The 22958-nt window shown below is 40.5% G+C and overlaps 1 protein-coding gene across 2 annotated transcripts in view; it reads right to left on the bottom strand.

Annotated features, from left to right (window-relative positions):
• Positions 1–22958, bottom strand: part of PAX5 (paired box 5) — a 275149-nt gene that overhangs the window by 78236 nt on the left and 173955 nt on the right. Inside the window, exons 7-8 of one of the 2 annotated variants that reach the window (XM_040361643.1) lie at positions 19227–19337; positions 5783–5912 (exon numbers count right to left, since the gene is read on the bottom strand). In XM_040361643.1, the coding sequence (XP_040217577.1) occupies positions 5783–5912; positions 19227–19337 (241 nt within the window). The remainder of the gene's footprint in view (positions 1–5782; positions 5913–19226; positions 19338–22958) is intronic. The other variant, XM_040361652.1, reaches the window with a different exon arrangement.

Below are 22958 nucleotides of genomic sequence, written 5' to 3'. Positions count from 1 at the left end.
TAGGTATGCAAATGTGAGTGGTCTGGGTAGAGTCACACTCTGTGAAAACAGCATGTCAGTTTGATCACTATATGCAGAGATATAAGCAGGTAAATGTAACATTTGAGCTTATACCCATAATTTTTCTGAGCTTCAGCATTGCTCACTAGTACTATGTGCATATTTTTTCTGTGCAGAAATCTGCAACATGTAGACAGTTTTGTGCACAGAAAAAAAAAACACACAACATCAACACTGTGGTGTAAAAAGCGCACAGAGAACAATTGTTTTCTTTGTGCCTTTGCAGAAACCTACATTAGAAATACACGTCTCTACACATGGTGTGAACAAGCCCAAAATATTTATGCAAGTCAAATCTGCATGTTTTTTCCATCAATTTTTTTGCACATATGGTGTGAACAAAGCCTAAAAAAAATCATCAGCTGAACAGTGACCAGTGGCGGACTGTCCATATGGGTCACAAGGGCACCGCCCCCCTAATCCATGCACCCGGCCTCTAATCTACATGCAGGGCACCAGATGCATGGATTTCAATATTTTTTTTGTTTTTTTTTAAGTTTGAAGCATGTGATTAGAGCATGAGGCTCTACTTGTCTTCAAAAATAGGGTGGGCTCGAGGCACAGAGCACTGTGCCCAGAGTCCACCCAGTTGTGTGAAAATATCAAATTAATATTCCCTATTGTCTTCCTGATTCTCCTCCAGGCCAATCAGGAAGTGGGTCCTGAGACCCATTTGGCCAGGGAGTGTTAGGACTCCCGTCAAATCGGGTCTCAGGACCCACTTTCTGTTTGGCCGGGGGGAGAAGCAAAGGCCCCGGAGCGTGGAGCAGCAGCCCTACTCTAGATCATTGTCATATGCCTCCTAAGGTAAGGAGGCCTCTGATCACCGCCTTCCCGTCTGTCTCCCATGGGGGCAGAGATTGCTGCCTTGCCATCCGTCTCCCGGAGGGGGGATCTGTCTTCTCATCCATCTCCCGTGGGGGGGGGAGAGATCACTGCCTTCCCACCTGTCTCCCTGGGGGGGGAGCCGTCTTCCCGTCTGTCTCCCGTGGGGGGAGAGATCCCACCCCCCCACCCGTCTCCCAGAGGGGGGATGGGGGGGATCCCACCCCCCTAAAAAAAATATTGAGCACCAGCCGCCACTGACAGTGACTACATCCTATCAGATGCAGTCACTATTTAGGTATTCACTCTGTAGGCACTGCAGCTGTCTGAGTACAATCTACGGCAGGTGAGATTCCTAAACAGGTGGATGGTGAAATCTATTATCTTTCCCTTGTTTAGTGCATTAACTGAATGATGGAAATCTATGAGTGTATGACTAGCATTAGGCATTACATGGTCACCTATCACACGGCTGTCATATAAGTTTGTGGAGCATAACTGTGTGGGATGCTTGTCTTAGTTTCTGCAGGATGGAGACAGAACTTAATTTCACTCTTTGAAAGTACCCATAAACTGTAATAAGTAAAATATTTATTTGGCAATGTCTGTTTTATGCAAATGTCTACAGTATTCTTAATGTTTCAGGCTCATGGTACTGATTACCACTCATGTACTACATTTTTGCAATTTATTTGGGTCCAATATGTCATATGCACAAAGCACACTAAGGCCCTGTACACACGGTCGGACAAAACCGATGAGAATGGTCCGACGGACCGTTTTCATCGGTTCACCTCTGAAGTGGCCGTACGGCCTGATGTGTGTACACACCGTCAGTCCAAAATCCGATCGGGGCAGAACACGTTGACGTAAAACACACGACGTGCTGAAAAAAACAAAGTTCAATGCTTCCAAGCATGCGTCGACTTGATTCTGAGCATGCGCGGGTTTTGAACCAATGCTTTTCTGTACTAACCATCGGTTTGGTCCGATGGGGCAGAGGTCCATCAGTTCGGTTTTGAAGCATGTTTTAAAATTTTGGACCGAAGGAAAACAGACCGATAGCCTATACACACCGTCGGTTTGGTCCGATGAAAATGAACTTCGGTTCTTTCTCATCGGACCAAACCGACCGCGTGTACGGGGCCTTAGGGTGTTCATGGAGTATGAATGGAAATAAATCTAATATTAAAGACATGACCTATCACTATTTTTTCTTTTGACCTGCCATGAACAGAGATCAGTACATATTTTAAAGTTATTGCCTATGGCCAAAATTAAAGTTGAACTCTAGGCAGATTAAAAAAATAAAACATGGCCTTTATGGTCTTCACATGGGTAGACTTTGGCGTTTGCCTACACAGAGTTTCACAGTTCCATTCATGCCAATTGGGATGCAGTAACTTCACGGACACAGCCTCTCCTGCCAATTTGACATAGTGTCAGTGCATGTTCACTTACTGTTCTGGATATGAGACAGGAAGTGAAGGGAAATCTCCTGATTCTGACACAGATGGCAAAAAAAACTTGACAGAGGTTATAACCTTCCATTACTGTATTCAAAATGATTTTTTTTTTTATCCTGTAGTTCTACTTTAAGGATTGGTGTTCTGGTTTAGCAAAATTCATATGAATAATTTAAAGATCCAATGAGTATTAAATCAAAAGCCTTCCATGAAATATATGGAAGTCAGAAGTCATTTCTACATTTGAAAGGGGTTATCTGCATTTAACAAACCATTAGATATATTTGACCTATAACTGCTATAAGTACCTGACTCTGACTTAACCACTTGCTTACTGGGCACTTAAACCCCCTTCCTGCCCAGGCCAGTTTTCAGCTTTAAGCGCTCTCACACTTTAAATGACGATTGCGCGATTATGCAACATTATACCCAAATACATTTTTTATCATTTTTTCCCACAAATAGAGCTTTCTTTTGAGAGTATTTAATCACTCCTGTGTTTTTTATTTTTTGCTAAAAAAAATAATAAAAAGACCGAACATTTAGGAAAAAAAACAACTGTTTTCATAATTTTGAAAACAGGTAATTTTTCTCCATCATGTTCGCAGATGAGGCTGCACTGATGGGCACTAATAGGTGGCACTGGTGGGCTGCACTAATAAGCACTGCTAAGGTGCCACTGATGGGCATTAAGTGGCGGCACTGGTGGGCACTGATAGGTTGCACTGATGGGCACTGAGAGGTGGCACTGATAGGTGGCACTGTTAGGCAGCACTGATAGGTGGCACTGATAGATGGCACTGATGGGCACTGGTAGGTGACACTGATAGGCAGCACTGATAGGTGGCACTGAAGATGAGGCACTGATGGGCACTGATTGGCAGCACTGCTGGGCACTGATAGGTGGCACTGGTGGGCATTGATAGGTGGCATTGGTGGGCACAGGCAGGTGGCACTGCTGGACACTGATAGGCAGCACTTATATGCACTGATACGTGGCACTGGTGGGCACAGCAGCTGTGGTTCTCCATGATCGGGACTGATGTCCCTCTGACAGAAGCCGCTAATCGACTTTTATTTTTCTCCTCACTCTGTCAGCATGAGGAAAAAAAAGAAGATTACGATCTTCTGTTTATATCACATAATCAACTGTCATTGGTTCACAGCTGATCATTTGGTAAGGGGCTTGGATCACAGAGCGTGACCACACATGCCCTACATGGGTCCCACAGGCGGCGCATTCTCGGAGGACATGTTTTTTATTTTGTTTGTTTATTTTTTTGTGGTTGAACTGGATGGATTTGTGTCTTTTTTCAACCTGACTAACTATGTAACATGGACGCCGCCAAATAAAGTCTGCACTGTAGCTGTCTTTCGGCTATAGCGTGGGTGAGAGGTGGTTAATATGGATTTATGAAAGACTGTTCTTGTCAGACCAAGGTGTTTTTTTATTGTACTATGAGGAAGTACTGCTAGAGCAATAAAAAACATGGAAGAGACACTAGCTGAGAGTACTAACAACTTCAAAAAACATTTAGAGGTCTTCCTCAGGAAACAAAATATTCAGGGTTATAGGAAGTGTTAGAGAATATAAATCACACACCCATACACACACATAGGTTGAACTGGATGGACCTGTCAAGCTTAAAAACGATGTAATTCTGTAATTATGATATCAGTGGTACTTGGACTATGAGTTGGACTCATTCTTAGTCATATCTCTATATAGTTAGCTATTTGTCCATGCAGCCATGTATATGAGCTCTAAGGTTTTAGTTTGTATCAGTTTAACTTGTAATTTTTACATGAAATCAGCTATATGTCTTAATTTCTTTACCAGACAGGAAAATATTTATCATAATAAAACTAAAGTGTTTAAATGCTGCATGCCATGCAAAGCACAAGGGGATATAGTTTAAAGGTCTTTTATCAGAACTCATTACAGTAAAGGAAAATAATTGTTTAGCAAAAAGGTACAGATACAGGTTTTCATTGCATTTATTTAAACACCAACACACCAATTCCAGCTGTCATCTCCCTTAGGGTTCAAGTTTATTTGTGCTCTGTTCCATTTAACATCAGGTAAACAGTAGTTAGATTGCTTTGCTAACTGAGTCCCATAAACTCTGTTTGAAAGGTGCCAGGAGCATACATAAACATTCAGAAAATAAACTAAAATAAAGTAATAGAGTTGGTCCTATGGTGTTTTAATGATCAATTTAACATTTATTCTAAACTCTTCTGCTACTTTGTGATGCTCAACAAACTTATATGGATCACCTACTGGTTTATTCATACAAAACACGAGCAGGAGAATCTCTCATGTACTTAAACTTAAGGAATGCAGTTGATAAAACAAGAGAAACACTTAGCTTCTTCCCCCAGGGTACCTCAGTAGCATATTACACACTTCATAGTACCTAATAGTTCAGCTTTTTGTCTTCCCAGGCGTAATATGTACACATATTTGCCAATGTATTACGGCAATTAATATGTATAGAGAATAATTAGCCAATTGGATTCAAGATTTGTGGTGATTGATTTTTGGCAGTTTTCTAAAAAAACATTAGACCATATGTAAAATAATCCACTCTGTTTTCCTTTACATAGTTACATAGTAGGTGAGGTTGAAAAAAGACACAAGTCCATCAAGTCCAAACTATGTGTGGGATTATATGTCAGTATTACCTTGTATATTCCTTTATGTTATGGTCAATTCAGGTGCTTATCTAATAGTTTTTTTAAAACTAGTGATGCCCCCTGCTGAGACCACCGCCTGTGGAAGGGAATTCCACATCCTTGCAGCTCATACAGTAAAGAACCCTCTACGTAGTTTAAGGTTAAACCTCTTTTCTTATAATTTTAATGAGTGGCTACATGTCTTGTTAAACTCCCTTCTGTGAAAAAGTATCCCTACTGTGGGGTCACCAGTACGATATTTATAAATTGAAATCATAACCCCTCTCAAGCATCTCTTCTCCAGAGAGAATAAGTTCAGTGCTCGCAACCTTTCTTTATAACAAATATCCTCCAGACCCTTTATTATATTTGTTGCCCTTCTTTGTACTCGCTCCATTTCCAGTACATCCTTCCTGAGGACTGATGCCTAGAACTGGACAGCATACTCTATGTGCAGCCGGACCAGAGTCTTGTAGATTGGGAGAATTACTCTCTTGATACCCAGTGCTGAGAAGAGTCTCTTAAAGTGGTTGTATAGTAAATTTGTTTTATGTGAATTTGTTTTTAGTAAATTATGTGCAAGTTTGTTTTAGCTCACACCCTGTAACTGAATAAGACAACCCTGTAATTGAAAAGGACAAATAGAAATTACATATATATTGAAGAAAGGAAAAGCCCAAGGTTTTGTACATCATCATTGTTCTTTGCAATGTTTTATAGTATAGGCTAGATTTTATTAAATTGTTCATTACCTGTCACAATAGGATATGATTGTGGTCCAGGAACAGCTCCACCTAAATCGCCTGAAGAAGGACTTGTTAGACTAGACTTCATCTCTTCCAAACCACCAGTTAGCGATGCCATGGCTGAATAGTCTGTTGTCTATAAGGAAAAATACAATAAGCTATATTCAGTCATCTTTTACAAGAAGAACAGATTTTCATGTTTATTTGATAACGTAAAGAGCAATATTCAAGCTTTACTAGTTCTTTGCAATATATACAAATTCATCAGAGAGTCAAGCCTATTTGGTCACTGAAAAAGGCCTGTGTCCATGGCTTTAGGTTTTTGTTGATCTCATTCGTTTGATGTCAGTTTGAGCTATTTCTCCGATCATTCATAATTTATTGACTGCTGCATTTGACTTGCAGTTGACCTCCTTTTGAACTGCTTCAAGCAGGTTTTGAATTCTCATGCAAAACCCCCTTGGAAAAAATAAAAACCCATTGACACAGACCATAAAGTTAATTAAGGCAGCTATAAAGCTATTTTATCAGTTTTACATATTTAAAAATGGAAGCCCTGCCACCCCGTTCCCATGGTTCTCATCCTTCCTCCATACACACAGAAGCAGCCCAGAGGTTTGCCGTTTCCCTAGGCAGACAAACTGATCATTACTGACTGAAGGCTGTATTTTTTTGGGTTCACTTTCAGTGTTCTGACTTCACAAAATGAGATTGTTAATGGTCAAATAGGTTGTTCACGTTGCAACTGAATTTTACCTTAACTTAGTGGGTGTGGTGAAAACTGTCTGCAAAGAATACCCAATCACAAGCAAGCAAATAAAACAAAAACAGTCATTTGCTTGCACATGATTGGATGCAGAGCTTCACCTCATTTGCTAAGCTAAGAGAAAAGTACCTTGCAAAGTGAATAACATTTTTGCCCTAACTAAATTAACCCCCAGTGGATCAAAACAAAAGCCAAATAATTAGCACCTTTAGAGACAGATCAGCAATGGTAGCCCACATATTTCTTTCATCACAGTTTACAAAAAAAAGAAACCGCTGACTTAATTTTCTACGAATCTCTATATACGTGTTACCATATTACCTAAAATTCTGAATGATCAGTTAAGAGACAACAACTTCATAATGTATCATTTTAACAGAGGCTGTACCTAACAAGTCTTTAATAAACAAAACAAAAATAAAATGTATTACAAAAAATGTTACATGCAAAATCTCCATCTCTTTCTGATTGGCTAACTTTATAAAATAAAGAAAAGTGTTGTTCTTTAACCACTTGACAACCGGGCCTATTTTCGCACCCAATTTGGCACTCTCCTTCATGTAAAAATCTAATTTTTTTGCTAGAAAATTAATCAAAACCCCCAAACATTATATATATTTTTTTTAGCAGACACCCTAGGGAATAAAATGGCGGTCATTGCAACTTTATTAACACGGTATTTGCGCAATAATTTTTCAAGCACCTTTTTTTAGGGGAAAAAACTGTTTCATGAATTAAAAAATAACAAAACAGTAAAGTTAGCCCAATTTTTTTGTATAATGTGAAAGATGATGTTACGCTGAGTAAATAGATACCTAACATGTCACACTTTAAAATTGCGCAGACTCATGGAATGGAGCCAAACTTCGGTACTTAAAAATCTCCATAGGCAACGTTTTCATTTTTTTACAGGTTACTATTTTCGAGTTCCAGAGGTCTACTGCTAGAACTGTTGCACACGCTCTAACGCACACAATGTGGGGTTTGAACGGCGTTTACATATTTAATTTTTATTTTTATTTTACTTCATTTTTTTATTTTTACACCTTTCTTTACATTTTTTTTTAGATCACTTTTATTCCTATTACAAGGAATGTAAACATCCCTTGTAATAGGAATCACTGTGACAGGTCCTCTTTATGGAGAGATGTGGGGTCAATAAGACTCCATATCTCTCCTCCAGGCTTACAAGCATGAAATCGGTGAAAAAAAACGATCACATGCCGACAGCCTCAATTGCGGCTTTGTTTACTTGCGGGTTCCGGTGCGTGACGTCATAACGTTGCGCCCGGGCCTCCGACTGTCATAGAGATGACTGGTGACCATCTGGTCACCAGTCATCTCTATGCTTCCCAGACAGCGCTGGCCGATTCGCTCTCCAGGCCCCCGATGGCACGGGAGAGGCCGGGGGAGCACCGGATGATGGCGGGAGGGGGGACGTTCCCTCCCGCCGCCTATAAGAACGATCAATCGGCAGAACTGCCACTTTGATCGTTCTTATAGTGCACAGAATCGGAGGCTGAAAACATTGATATCTGAATGATGCCTGTAGCTGCGGGCATCATTTAGATATCACTGCACAAAGCCGCACAAAGCCGAGGACGTTAAAAGACGGCCTCCGGTTGTAAAGTGGTTAAAGTAATTTATCTAGAACATGTATTATACTGACATGTGACATATGTAGTCCACCACAGTAAAGTGACTAGCCTCACAGAGATTAAACAAATCCTATCTGAAATCTTCTCTGCAGCTGTTCAAAGTACAGCATTTTTTTCAGCTTTTTGGGGAGCTGAATGTACACTCTGCAGAGCTCAGTGAGAGCTGATTGAGGGAAAGGAACTCCCCTTCACACAGCACACAGGAACAAAGCTGTGGCTGTCGATCACAGGCTGTGTGCTGGAGCTCCCTCCCCATCCCTGTTTTTCTCTTGGTGTCAGAAAAACTTGCCAAAAGTGACTCATGCAGATAGCAGAGGAATGAGACAGCAGACATAAATTACACTGTATTTGTCTCTGGACTGGGACACATACATACTATAGAGGAATATGCTTTGTTCATATTTCATGTCAGCAGTTTTTAACCACTTTAAAACATAATATACACTCTATATTCTCAATATCTTGAGTGAAGAGAAGTGTGGAAGTGCTGAAAGACCATCAGTCCAAATTTTTATTACAGAATGGATTTCTTTGCCTGGGAAAGTGTGAATTAGCAATTAGTGCGGTAAAATAGAAATTTGAGATCCCAAAGGGAGCTGTAACAGACTACATAGCACCTAAAATGCTGCATGCCAATCTCAAATTAATTTAATTCAATTAAACATTTTTATTAATATAAGAAACTGATACCCCTGAGCACATTTATATGCCTCAGGTTTCTCAGGTTTAAACACCACCATGCAGGTTCAAATGATAATATACTGAACAAAGAGTAAAACCACATTTTAAAATTCAAAAAATAAATAAAATGAATCCTTTGCCGTATAAGAAAAACATAGGGGATTTTTGCGTGCCAAGACCCCAATGCAGCAAGCTACAGATTCTTTACTGAGTATATCAATAGAGATGTAGTATGTTTTATGTATGTAGGTATATTGTATGTTTTAAAAAGAGGCTGTCAGGATAGGTAAGGAAGCAGCGGCAGCCTTTGTGACTTGCTTTGAATATACATGTTCCAGGGTTGTTAGTTTCATCTTGGTTCCACTACTGGGTGAGTCTCTGACCTGGAAGAAGTATGTGCATATCAGGTGTCAGGAAAGCAAAAAGATAACAGTTATGGAGCCTGCACTTTTTAAAGAAATGTAGGTGGAAGCTCCCATATGTCATCTAGACATATTTTCTTTAATATTTATATATCATACTCTTCTTCACTATACTAGATATAAAGCAAAGTATCTATTTATTCCCCCTGTTATATGTGTGAAGGGTTTATCACATATTTTGCAATTTTGCAATTTACCTTGCTTTTGATTGTACATCCTTTATACACAGGAATATACCATACACTGGATTATTGCCAACACCACAAAGCTGATTTACTAAAAGAGTGAATATTCACTTTAGTTTTCCAATCACGTGAAAAGCAAATTCCTGTTCACTTTGAATACCCAATCAAGTGGAGATGAAATAAGTAAACAGGAATGTGTGATACACATGATTGGATAATTGAATATAAGTGAATATTTACATAATTTGTTGAGTTTAGATTTTCAAATCCTTTAGTACATGAGCCCATATGTTTCCTAAGCTGTGTTGTATCACAACTTCTAAATAGTCGATGAGCATTTGTACTGTTAAAAGTTCACATTTTCTTAGTATTGCATTTGAACCTACACTAATTAGTGATTTTAGAATACAGTAAAGTAACTAACTCTGTTATTTACAGGGGTGTATTTAGGTTTTGTGCTGCCCTAGGCCTGACTAACTCGTGCACCCCCTAATTTAAATATGACCCACCTCTTCCTGTCAAGGCCACAACCCTTGCGGTTTAAGAAATTTTCAAGTGGGGACACTAGTTCTGATGGCCTGGGGGGAGGGGGGCAATGGATTCCCTTAATTTGCATAGATTTCCTCTCACTTCCTGTTTGGCTATGGGACAGAAAGTGAAGGGAAATCTCTGCAATGGGACAGGGATGGTAAAAAAATTGAAGCGACGCCCCCCCACAGTTGCAGAATGCCAACCGCTCACAACAGTGTAGCGCAAACCGGCGGGGACACTGTCCGTGCTGCCCCCCTGCAAAGTGCTGCCCTAGGCCTGGGCCTTGTTGGCCTAGGCCAGGATACAGCATTGGTTATTTACATAAAAAAAGTAAGTATTGGCACACTTACCAACCAGCATATAATTTACCCTTACTGTATCCTTACTTTCAAAAGTCTGACGCCCTGCCATGTACAACCAGTTGTGAGAATGTGTACTATGTAAAGTTTTGTAACCATTAATCTACCAGTTTAGGCTGTTGGATATCTAGCACAACTTTTTTCAACCAGGGTGCCTTCTGGGTTCTTCAGGAGTGCCTAGGCAAAACGCCCATAAATTGTCAACAAGCCAGCAAGAGAATCAAGTCTGTCATTTTGTTACAAAAAGCCACAGGTTTTAATCGTGCATGATTCCACCTTGGGCACCATGAAAGCCAGCCACTGGCATCCTAACAAGCGATAAAGTCATCATTTCATAAGCAGGATGTCGGGCACTTGCATAGCATCCTTGTTTGCCCCTCTTATGCTCCTCAGCACTGGGGTTACGTTAGCGGGGAGAGGAAAGAAAATGAGGGAGAAGAAAATCACAAAAATCCTAGTCAGTACTAGTTTGCAGTTTGCAAGGTGGAGGAAAAAAATCATCTCTAATGTTGGGTGGCGCAGGGGTGCCCCCCCAATCCATGCGTCCAGCACCTAATCTACATGCAGGACATGATTAGAGCCAGAGGATCTAATTGGCTTCAAAAAGAATGGGCACTGCACCCCAAGCCCACCCACCTGTGTGACAATAGCACATTAATATTCGCTATTGCCTTCCTGCTTCTCCAGGCGTCCTAAGACCTAATTGGCCATGGGTTCTAAGTCCTGATTGACTGGGAGGATAAGAGACCAACGGGATTTGTGAGGAGACGCAGGTGCAAAGTCAAGTCCTGGATGGGGTAAGTGCAGGGGCTGGCAGGGGGCCTAGCATGTGATGGGTGAGCTATGGGGTGATCGAGCAATGGGGGAGCAGCAATTGATTGAGCATAGGGGTGCTGGTGGCTGTTGTTTGGCTGGCTGGGGGGGTGACTGGCTGGCTGGGGAGGCAGCAGGCCACCCATCCAAGAAAATTAAACGCCAGCTGCCACTGGTGACAGACATCTGTATTCTAAACAGTGGACATAATTGTATATTAATAAAGCTCTTAAAAATTATCCAAGCCCAAACTTGTGTAGCAACCACAAGGCATACTGGAGTCTCATGGCTGTGGGCTAGTTTGGGATTCTCCCCTTCAACAAGCATCTGTACATGTAAGTACTTGTAGTAGTAATGCCACTGTCTGCCATCAATCTGTATGTCCCTGAATTATTTATAATCTCTGCTCACATTATTTAGCAATACATACATATATAGTGCAACAGAGTCTTTAATGCACTTAGCACTATGACCTGTGTCTTGCCACACTTTTAAAGTTGAACAGCATCTCATCTTCTGTATTTTTATACCTACAGGTATACCCCACTTTTAAGTACACAATGGGGGTTTATTTACTATCGATGGAAAATGAAAAATCAGGCTCACTTCTGCTTAGAAACCAATGAGCTTATAACCCCAGCTTGTTCAATTAAGCCTGGTAATAAACCTGGAAGCTCATTGGTTTCTATGCAGAAATGAGCCTGATTTTGCACTTTCCAGCAATAGTTAATAAACCTCATTGTGTACTTAAAAGTGGGGTATGCCTGTATTAATCTTATTTGTGTAGATTTTACTATTTCATATTTTTTCTTTTTTTTCTTTAATAGCTAGTACTAGAAAGATTACAGCATGGATGTGAATGGTTGCTAATACATTGAATTTTAATTTTGTACGAGAGAACATAACTGACCTACTAAGGTAGAAAAAGAAACGTTGATTATACTGTGTTTAAACAATTAGAGGCATGTACTTTACATTTTAAAATGTTATGTTTTGAATGACAAATTGCCAGAAAAGCATTTCATCATCTACCCTACAAGTGGTTGAGTGCGGAAGTCATGCCAACTCAACAGATCAGTCTATGACAACCTACATGGGATAAGTTTATTAATCCTTAATAAAGGTTCTTTATCAATAATTGGATTTGAAATAGATGATAACAGTTGTTAATCCCTTTTTTACACATGGGGCTATTAGGATTAAACACCTCTCCTCACATTTTTACCTAAACACTGCCATATATTTGGTGTGAAATGCTTACCACACAGCTGATTTTTTACACAGCGGACAATCGTGATTTTCAAATGCTGTTAAAAACAAACTCAAATTCCTTCCATAACAAAAGTTCAGTTAGTGTAATCAAACATCATCATGACAAAGGAGTTTTCAAAGAAAAAAAAAAGAATTTGCATCCAAACTGCTTAGATCCTATAAATACAAAGATCTCATATGCTTTATATTTCTGGGTTCTAAAAAACATTATACTGGACATATAAATAGCTGTATTTCCATTCCTCCTTTGTTTCTCATTTGTGTTTAATATCTGCATGTAAATGCCTGAAAATAGCATCTGTAATTGAGGATTATGAAGTATAGCCAGCTCCTGACAGGCTGCTAAGGAAGATGGATTATCCTCATTTTTCTATAAATTTTGTCAATTTTGGAATTCATAAGCTATCAAGACTGATCAAAATGTAACTGCACAGCTGTGTCAAAAAAGGAGAGGGAGAGAGAAAGAGAGAGAGAGAAAAGGGAAGTGGTGATGTTAGCTCCCTTGTTTCCCCTGTCCATATTGCAAACGTTGGTCCTCTGTTCTACTTAACTAGCAGCCACCCCCCACTTCCCAGCCTGTCCTTCTGCGTATTGGATGGGAATCATTCCAAGCTACTTGTTATTTACCTAAAAAAAAAGAAAATAAATAAAATCTATAAATACATTGGAAAGAACGCCAATGCTCTGCTGTGCTCTATTCAAATCGCAAAGTGTAATTTATTACATTTTCTCCCCTCTTTATTTATCCCTAAGTAGTAAACACAATTTCTATTCAGGGGGTTTATTATGTTCTACTCCTAGCAGACAATCACAGCACACTAGAGGCAATTGTTTAGACTCTTCCTCTCAATTTTCCCATTACTGGGAGTAAGTACTGTTGGGACTCTTTAATAGCCCGACTGCAGCCCATATCAATAACAGATGAGGTTTAATCGTCCAACACAAAAATTATTTAGGCTCAGAAAGGACATTCAATGTCATTTGCATAATGGCATTGCTATCCCGCGCACCTAACCCATCGTGCATAAACAAGGCCCGGGGACCATAAATAATAATAAATCATGACGTCTCTGCTTCTCTAGCTGTAATAGGAGCCACTCTTTGTTGAAATTATTTCACTAGAAAATGGGCACAGTAATTTTTAAGACATGTGGCATGCCACAAGGCAGTAAATCTCTTGCAAGCACACACATATACAATGAAAAGGCTGTCCCGCGAGCACAAAGCGGTGTGAATGAGAGATGAAAAATATTTGCATTTGCTGTTTAAATTGGCCTCAGTGATGCAGGGGAATAGAATGCGAAAGAAGAATAAGGCAAAACAATTGAACTGGCGGGAATCCGATTGTATTAGAATGTGGCATTTGCTTATGTAAAGTATTTGTGGCATCTCTTCTAATTTACAAACACAATCACATAGATGTGGAAAATGACCCTACGCTTACTCACTGAGGACTATTCCTATGTATTATTTAAATAGGACTGAAGCAAAATGAATACTAGAGCCTGAAGGCAATTAATGCCAAACTAAAAGCATGTCTAGTGAAACACTTACAATTTTCATTTTCTGTAGTTTGATGAAATCAAGGGGAGCCACGTGGCACACTTGGGTGGCCAGCTATACATAGAGGGCTGATGGTCACCTGAGCCTTTCTGGAGTGGGAACTAAACCTTAAACAAGGAAGCTTACCAGGTTAGTGGATCTTCTGTTCTGCTAACATAAACAAAGCAACATGGACGGCACTATTCAACATAGTGAAGCATGCTGGTGGTGGACATGGCAGGGCCAAGAGGCAAGGTGTGGTAGGTACATGTAGCTAGAGCTTGCTGGAGCAGCATTGGTTCCAAACAAATTGTCACGCATTTGTAGGCATTAAAAGAAAGCTAAATCCATTTAGAGGTTGCCAAGTTATTAGGTGCTTTAAGAGGAAGTAAACCCTCTCTTAAAAAAAAAACCTGCAAGACAAAGGCATAATGAGCTAGTATGCATAGCATACTAGCTCATTATGAATTACTTACCTGAGAACGAAGCCCCTGTATCGGTCCTCGGAACACCTCCTCCATCGCCGCCATGATACCCGGAGTGACTTCCGGGTATCGCTGCTCCGGCGCTGTGACTGGCCGGAGCAGCGATGACGTCACTCCCGCGCATTGCACGTGGGAGCCGCCACTAATGGTATGATGCTGTTAGTAGCAGCTCGCCGTCTTCTATGGCGCATGCGCTGTAGACATCGTTGCTGTCTTTCTTGGAAATATCTCCTTAACCGTGTAGGTTAAGGAGATATTTCTTGTACCAACAGGTAAGCCTTTATCAGGGCCTACCTGTGGGTCAAAGTGGTCTGTAAGGGTTTACAACCACTTTAACTAAATCTGCCCTGGACTTTGCTTGTGAAGCTGCACCACTTCCCTGTACTAAATCCGAAAACCAAAGATGTAGTGGGAGAACAACTAACAGCTAACCACATGACATAAATTGTAACTGCAATAATATATCACCAATTCAAGACTTAACCTTTTTAGTTTTGTTAGAATTTGCCACGCAGAGCTGCGGTGGCTCAACGCGATTGGCACTGTGCTGACAAGCCATTCACCTCTGCAGCTAGAGGTTCGGATCCCGGTCTCGGCTTCATGTGAATTGAGTTTGGTGGTCTCAGCCCGGCTCCCGGTGGGTGTGCTATGCAAGGTAAGCCTGTGCTTAGTACGCCCACCCCCCTCCCACAAAAACCACCACACCTACACACGCACTCTAAATTGGGTTAACACACGCACTTTGACCACGCGGTCTCTAAAAGAGAGGCGAAGGACTAATGGGGCTGGTTGAGCGGGCTAATCCTCTCACTCCCTTATAGGGAGTCCCTCTGCCCCGTTGGGCTTCAAAGCGGAGCAGGTAGGGTGGGCTGTGTGGGAGGACCCCCTCACACACCCGCCATTGCCACCCGGGGCATGGAGAAAGATGGCAGATTGCCTCTGGGGGAGGCCTGCCTACTCCCAACTCCTGCAGTCCGGCTCCTCTCTCGAGTACACGCACAAAATACACTTAAAAAAAAAAAAAAAATTTGCCACGCCTTCCAATTTTAATTTCTACAGAGCTGGAAATTATGTGGCAAATCCTGTTAAATGTTGTTTCTTTTAGATATATTGAAAGATTTGGTAAATTTCCAAACTCTATGACTGTCGTTAATTCAACAATCAAACTCATTTAATTAATTAGTAGTAGTATTTAATGTTCTTTTAACAATATAATATCATCCAACTTAAAAGACTGAAAATTAAGTGAAAAAGAATGCTCCATTATAAAATAATTAAATGCTTTGACCACAAAAAAGTGATTTTCCAGTATTAAATTAATGCTTGTGTTCTACTGCATATGCTACCTGATTACATCTTTTGAAGACTGTAATGGTGTGATTGCTTTGATTTCTCTAAAATTATTTCTCACTCATCTATACTTAGCATTCATTACAGTGGATGTAATTTATCTGCTCAGTTTTAGATATCTAAACTGAGACCGGCTGGAATCACAGCTCCGAGATATCCCTGAAGACAAACAAATAAAGCATTATGCCGTGTACACACGATCGGTCAAACCGATGAAAACGGTCTAATGGACCGTTTTCATCGGACCAAACCGATCGTGTGTGGACCCCATCGGTTATTTATCCATAGGTTAAAAAAAGCAATCTTGTTTTAAATTTAACCGATGGATACCTAACCAATAGAAAAAAACGATCGTTAGTAGGCACAACCATCGGTTAAAAATCCACGCATTCTCAGAATCAAGTCGACGCATGCTTGGAAGCATTGAACTTCGTTTTTTTCAGCACGTCGTTGTGTTTTACGTCACCGCGTTCTGACACAATCGTTTTTTTAACCGATGGTGTGTAGGCACGACTGACCATCAGTCAGCTTCATCAGTTAACCGATGAAAACGGTCCATCAGACCGTTCTCATCGGATGGACCAATCGGGTGTACGCGGTATTAGTTACAATTTGGCAATGTGTCCAACCTTTAAGTAAACCTGTGATTTGCTCATATAGGGCAAAACAACAAGTTCACTTTAATGGAACCCCTACCAGAATCTTATACTTATTATTATTATTACTCCATTAGACAGCAGGAGTAAAAAGCAGAGGTGTAAGCTACAAGTTGTAAATGGTCACAAAACACTAGCACTGTCATGAGAAGTTAAGTTGGGCAAGTGACATGTTCTCCATACTCTGAAGTCTCTGTATTTCTCTTCACTTCTGGCGTCTAAATGCCATATTTTAAAACCAAAAGGAAGGTATGTAAAAACTACTGGTGGGCCTTTAATTAAAGTAAATGTGTTGCTTTACCTTGCATGAGCAAAGCACATTACATTTACTTTAAATTGCAAAGCTACATAGTTAGCTAAAGTGATGGGAAGATGAGCTCATCAGGGCTGTCTTAATGAGAGGGCACACCCAGGGACCCCAGCTGCATGGGGGGCCCCTGCCCTTTCCCCAAAGCAGCTAGTCCTTGAGTCCAGGCTGCCCCAAAATTGGGAGCCCCATGACTCAGTGTGATGGATACACAGGGGAGGCAGGCTGGCAGTGGTTCTTCATGCTGTGCAGAACGATACCTATTATTTCCCAGCCAGCAGGGAGGTGCAGGGCCGGAGCACCAGTGATGCTCTGACCCCACCCCATGCAGCTTAAATGCGCAGGACTCAAAGGCTGCAGGGTAGGAGCTGGAGTGGGAGCTGCTGAGTCGACAGCACTGAGAGCCCACCTTCAGAAATAGCATTCTGGATGGTGTCATAGTGAGCCCAGCTGTCCAGCACTGTTTTCACAGAAAGGCATGGAATGCCTGGAGGGATGCTCCCTTCTGCGCCCCTCCTTCTGCCTGCTTGATTGGTATAGGTGAGTGCAGTGCTGAAGGTGGGCACAGAGCCAAAAGTTTACATGCACTGTATCTCCACTGGAAAAAGGGGTACTATATGGATGGAATAATGGCGCTGGGGGATATTAAGTGTGTATGGGGGGAAAACAATGTTGAGGGGGGATCCGGGGTGTATAGGGGTATCAATGCTTGGGGTAGCTTGGATGGCTATAGTGCTAGAGGTATCAGGGATATAGAGAGGCCACAGTATATGGTGTATCAGGGATGTAGCAAGGTCAAAATACAAGGGGTATCTTATGGCATATGGTTACAGTGCTGGGGGGAATATCTAGGGTGTAGAGGGGTCAGAGTGCTGGGGGATATCTAGGGTGCAGAGGGGTCAGAGTGCTGGGGGGATATCTAGGGTGTAGAGGGGTCAGAGTGCTGGGGGGATGTCTGGGATGTAGAGAGGTCAGAGTGCTGGGGGGATATCTGGGGTGTAGAAGGGTCAAAGTGCTGGGGGATATCTGGGGTGTAGAGGGGTCAGAGTGCTGGGGGGGATATCTAGGGTGTAGAGGGGTCAGAGTGCTGGGGGATATCTAGGGTGTAGAGGGGTCAGAGTGCTGGGGGATATCTGGGGTGTAGAGGTGTCAAAGTGCTGGGGAGGCATTAATCTAGAAGATATATTATATGCACAGGACAGCTTTGTTATTTTATGTATGTAGTACTTTCCCACTGTTTCTTTGCTGTACAGAATGTACAGGGAAGGGGAGGGGGAAGCTCCACTTGTCTGCCTCCTACCTACTTGATGTCTGTTTTCCTGCACTGTCTCCATTGTAGGGGCCCCAGATCATTACTTTGCCCAGGGGCGCATGATGCTTTTAAGACGGCCCTGGAGCTCATCACTGTGAAGCTTCTTTTTCACTGTTTAATCACAGACTGGGTGCTGGCAGTCAGGTGGCATGGGCTCAGAGGCAATTTGTTAAATGTTGTTGACCATCATTCAGCCCAGAAAAGTGAGAGGATCCAATGGTGGAAAAAAAGTACCGCAAGGGACAGCTCTGAAAAAATTGCAGAGAAAATGCACTGTACCTTTTTTTTTTGTACTCAGTTTTAATACTAAAATATCAGTGTTTATTCTTGAATAACATGCTGCCACTGGCCACCTATATCCTTGATAAAAAATAATGTTGATCATGCATGCATCGTTGTGTACTCCTTAATAAATCAACCCCCGTGCCTTAAGTTAAGATTTCCCAGGCATATATTGTATATAGGCCATGATCTCCTAGCCTATCTTTAGGCAGTATATAAAAATGATGTGGCCCATGATTACTTAACATGGAAAGTAAGCATCTCCTGTTGCCATAACAAGTTTACTATGTTGACCATGCATAATTAATAATATAGATAATTGGTAGACTCTCGGAACAGTACATCACTAAAGTTTAAGTGCACAAAGTCATTTTTAATTATATCATGTTATTTAACAAGACATGTTGTGCCATTTTTAAAAAAAAATGTACTTTGTTTTCTACTTTTGTACTTTGTTCAATTGCTAAGCAAAAAAAAACTATGAGAAAGACAAATTTGAAGTGCTAATGAACCTGAGCACCTCATACAGCAAAACTCACAAAAGCGGACTCAACTACTCTGCCAAATATTCTCTTTTCAGTACCTTGGACAGCATCACAATAGTGGGATTAACAAAGTATAAGTCAAATACATATTCTCACTGTAAAAACTTGAAAAAGTACAATAGCAATTTAATATTACTGACCCTGAAACTATTAGAAAAAAAATACAGTAAATTGCATTATCTTGTCATTAAAAATGTCATAGGGCAGTGAAAGATCCTCACAAAGAAAATACTATTTGGAAAGTAAGTCCCCTCCCAGCTCGCTTGTAAAGCAAGTGGACTTACCGGGGTTCGGCTGTGTGGCTCGTGATGAAGGGAAAGTCGAAAATCGCGCCACTGAGCTGTCGAGCCGCCAGAAAACTCAACCTGTTCCAAACGTGGGAGCCAACGAACCTGCTGAAACCATAAGGTAATGTTCAGAACGAGATCACCCCCACTGTGATCGTGTTCTGATTGTGTTCTTGTTTATTTTTTTGCATTTAAAAGATGTCTTAGCTCAAATATTATAGTACTATAAAGTATATTTAGTTTGATATTACCATTTCCCATTATACTGACTGATCCACTTCCCAACATGCAACAATAAAACAGCAGATTATGTGCATGCAGTCCAGCACATGGCCCTATCACAGTTTCAAATTCTGTGATATGATTTGTGAAATATCAGTAGAATTAACAAAACTGAGTCATAAAGAAAAATGTGTGACACAAAATTCTATTAGGTTACAAGCAAAAAATTACCCAGTAGACAATAGAAAACCCCCACATACATCAGATGTTATAAAAATATAACAATTGACTATTAATCGAAAACTTGAAATGTAATATATAGTTTTAAGATAGTACCACCCTCACCCCTGAAAGTAGAAAATAACAACTCTCTAACCTGTACTATTCCCTTAAGTAATCATTAACATTCACTATATACATAGTACTATAGATGATAAAAATGAAAAACATGATGTGAAAAAGCCTTCAAAAATATATTACACACATATACATCATAAATTATATACAATCAAACAGCACAGTAATACCATAAATAATATAAACGTACAGCATTTTATCAGATATGATTTTATACAGGAATTATACTAATGAGAAATTAAATATCTGTGAAATGCCGGCTTCTGTTTTTTTTTTTTTATATTCTTTATTTGTTTATTTTATACATACATATATTCACTAGTATATGCAATTGGTTCATCTTTGCACTGCTGTCTGCTTTAATTTCTCTTAGCTGGAAAACAAACACTTTTAGCATTGTGATCATCCAAATCTAAAGTGTGCATAGTCTAGACACAGGTTCACTCTAAAGTTAAATTGATCTGGCCTAAAATGTTTCCTGGGTAACAGCAGTGCTAAAGTTCAGGCACATTGCACTAAAATGCAGTTCCATTACTAAGTCCCACCCCGTTTTATTGAATCGCCAAATGCCATGGCTTTTATTGGTAGTAGAGGTTCTGAAATTTGGAAGCTGGAAGATAAAGAATAGAGGTTTGTATACGTTTTGGCATTAGCAAAGACCCTTTGTACTGTATGGGTCCAAGGGTGCTCTGCAGGAAGACAGGGATTCAGCTGAAGACTAATACACATCGCTGCTGACACTTACAGAATAGCTAATCTGGGATTAGGGTCTTGACTTTGGGTGGGCCATTCTAACACATGAATATGCTTTGATCTGAACCATTCCATTGTAGCTCTGTATGTTTAGGGTTGTTGTCCTGCTGGAAGGTAAACCTCTGCCCCAGTCTCAAGCCTTTTGCAGACTGTAACAGGTTTTCTTCTAAGATTGCCCTGTATTTGGCTCCATGTATCTTCCCATCAACTCTGACCAGCTTCCCTATCCCTGCTGAAGAAAACCATCAACACAACATCATGCTGCCATCACCATATTTATTTATGGGGATGGTGTGTTCAGGGTGATCCGGATAGTGGTTTGCTTTTAGGCCAAAAAGTTCAATTTTGGTCTCATCTGACCAGAGCACCCTCTTCCACATGTTAATTGTGTCCCCCACATGACATCTCGCAAAATGCATTCGGGACTTCTTATGGCTTTCTTCTTGCCACTCTTCCAGAAAGGCCAGATTTCTGGAGTGCACAACTAATAGTTGCCCTGTGGACAGATTCTCCCACCTGAGCTGTGGATCTCTGCAGCTCCCCCAGAGTTACCATGGCTAATTCTCTGATTAATACGCTCCCCTTGCCTGGCCTTTCAGTTTAGGTGGATGGACATGTCTTGGTAGGTTTGCAGTTGTGTCATACTCTTTCCATTTTTGGATGATGGATTGAACAGTGCACCCTGAGATGTTCAAAGCCTGTTTGTTCACTATGGTTCTTTAACAAACCTCTGAGGGCTTCATATAACAGCTGTATTTATACTGAGATTAAATTACACACAGGTGAACTCTATTTACTAATTACGTGAAGAAATAATTCCGAACGGCTGCACTTCCAAAAATCCTTTTATTGAAGCTTCATATGACAAGTGGTTGACAGATGGAGCAGAGGACAAAGAGGTAGACATGTTTCGCGCAAATATCAGCGCTTAGTCATTACCTCTATTTACTAATTAGGTGACTTCTAAAGGCAATTAGTTCCACTAGATTTTAGTTAGGGGTAGAAGATAAAGAGGGCCGAATACAAATGCATACAAATGCATACAAATGCATGCCACACTTTTCACATATTTATTTGTAAAATATGTGAAAAAAAAAAACATTTATCATTTTCCTTCCACTTCACAATTATGTGCCACTTTGTGTTGGTCTGTTAAATAAAATCCAAATAAAATACATTAACATATTTGGTTGTAACATGGCAAACTTTGGAAAATGTCAAGGGGTATAAATACTTTTTCAAGAAACTGTGTATGTGGTGTTACTGAAAGCCACCTGAAGAGAAAAGATGGCAAGGTGAAACAATATAGGTTGATTAGCTTCCACAAAGTGTGACATGTACATTAGGAGCTCAGGAACATTTAAGGGCTCATGGAATCTTAAAAATGGATATTACGTGCCTTTTCTGAAACTGGGTGATGATGCTGTTTCCCCATGGTGAAATCACTGCAGCATCATCACTTTGTTTTGCACTGTAGATGCATGATGAGGATTGTAACTGCTAATACTCCTCCTCCGCAATGCCTAGCCATGCCTATCTCCACTTCCCCAAGGCATTGTGACTGACAGCATCGCACTGCCCACAATTACCAATGGAGAAGGCAGAAAGCAGAGCTGCATAAGTAGAATAGTGATAGTCTCTCCTCTTTTCTCTGGCAACCTAAAAAGCACTTTACTCATTGTGATGATGTTACGGGGGCTAAGAGGGTGTTATTTACTAATAGTTTCGTCTCGCTCTGTAGATTCATAAAGATTCGTAATTTCGTAAGACGCAAGTTTTCCAATTCGGACCCGTTCGTATTTTCGTAACAGTTTTATTTTCGTTTATACTGAATGATTCGTAATTCTGTCTAATTTATTTTCATTGATTCGAAATTCATAATTTTGTTAGATAATAATTTTCGTTTAATGGATTCGTAATTTTGTACTTTTGTAAATACATTGCGGCGCGGTCATTTGTAATCTCGTATTTTAGTTTCATTTTCAACACGCGACTAATCCATATTAAAGCCTCGTACACACGGTCGGACTTTTTGCCAACAAACTTGAAAATGAGCAAGTATTCAAAAAAATTTGAGCGTGTGTACGCTCCATCGGACAAACTTTTCGGTTTTCATCGGACAAAAGTTCGCTCTGAAAACGGACAAACTTTTCGGCCAACTCCCTTCGGACAAAAATCCACGGAAATGTTTGTTTGAAGTCCGATCGTGTGTACGAGGCTTTACACTGTCCAATGTGACTCAGCACAAAATAGATAAGCTGATTGGCTAAGATATTAAAGGAGTTGTAAAGGAAAAACATTTTTTGCCTAAAATTAATGTCTGCAAGGTAGACAGACAGAATAGTGTAATGATTCTGTTAAAAAAACGAGTAAATTCCTATTAAATTCCTTCATCTA

Source organism: Rana temporaria, chromosome 1 (genome assembly GCF_905171775.1).
Source record: "Rana temporaria chromosome 1, aRanTem1.1, whole genome shotgun sequence".
NCBI lineage: Eukaryota > Metazoa > Chordata > Amphibia > Anura > Ranidae > Rana > Rana temporaria.
The sequence above is the reverse complement of the archived record's forward strand: the minus strand, read 5'-3'. Positions and strand labels throughout refer to the sequence as shown.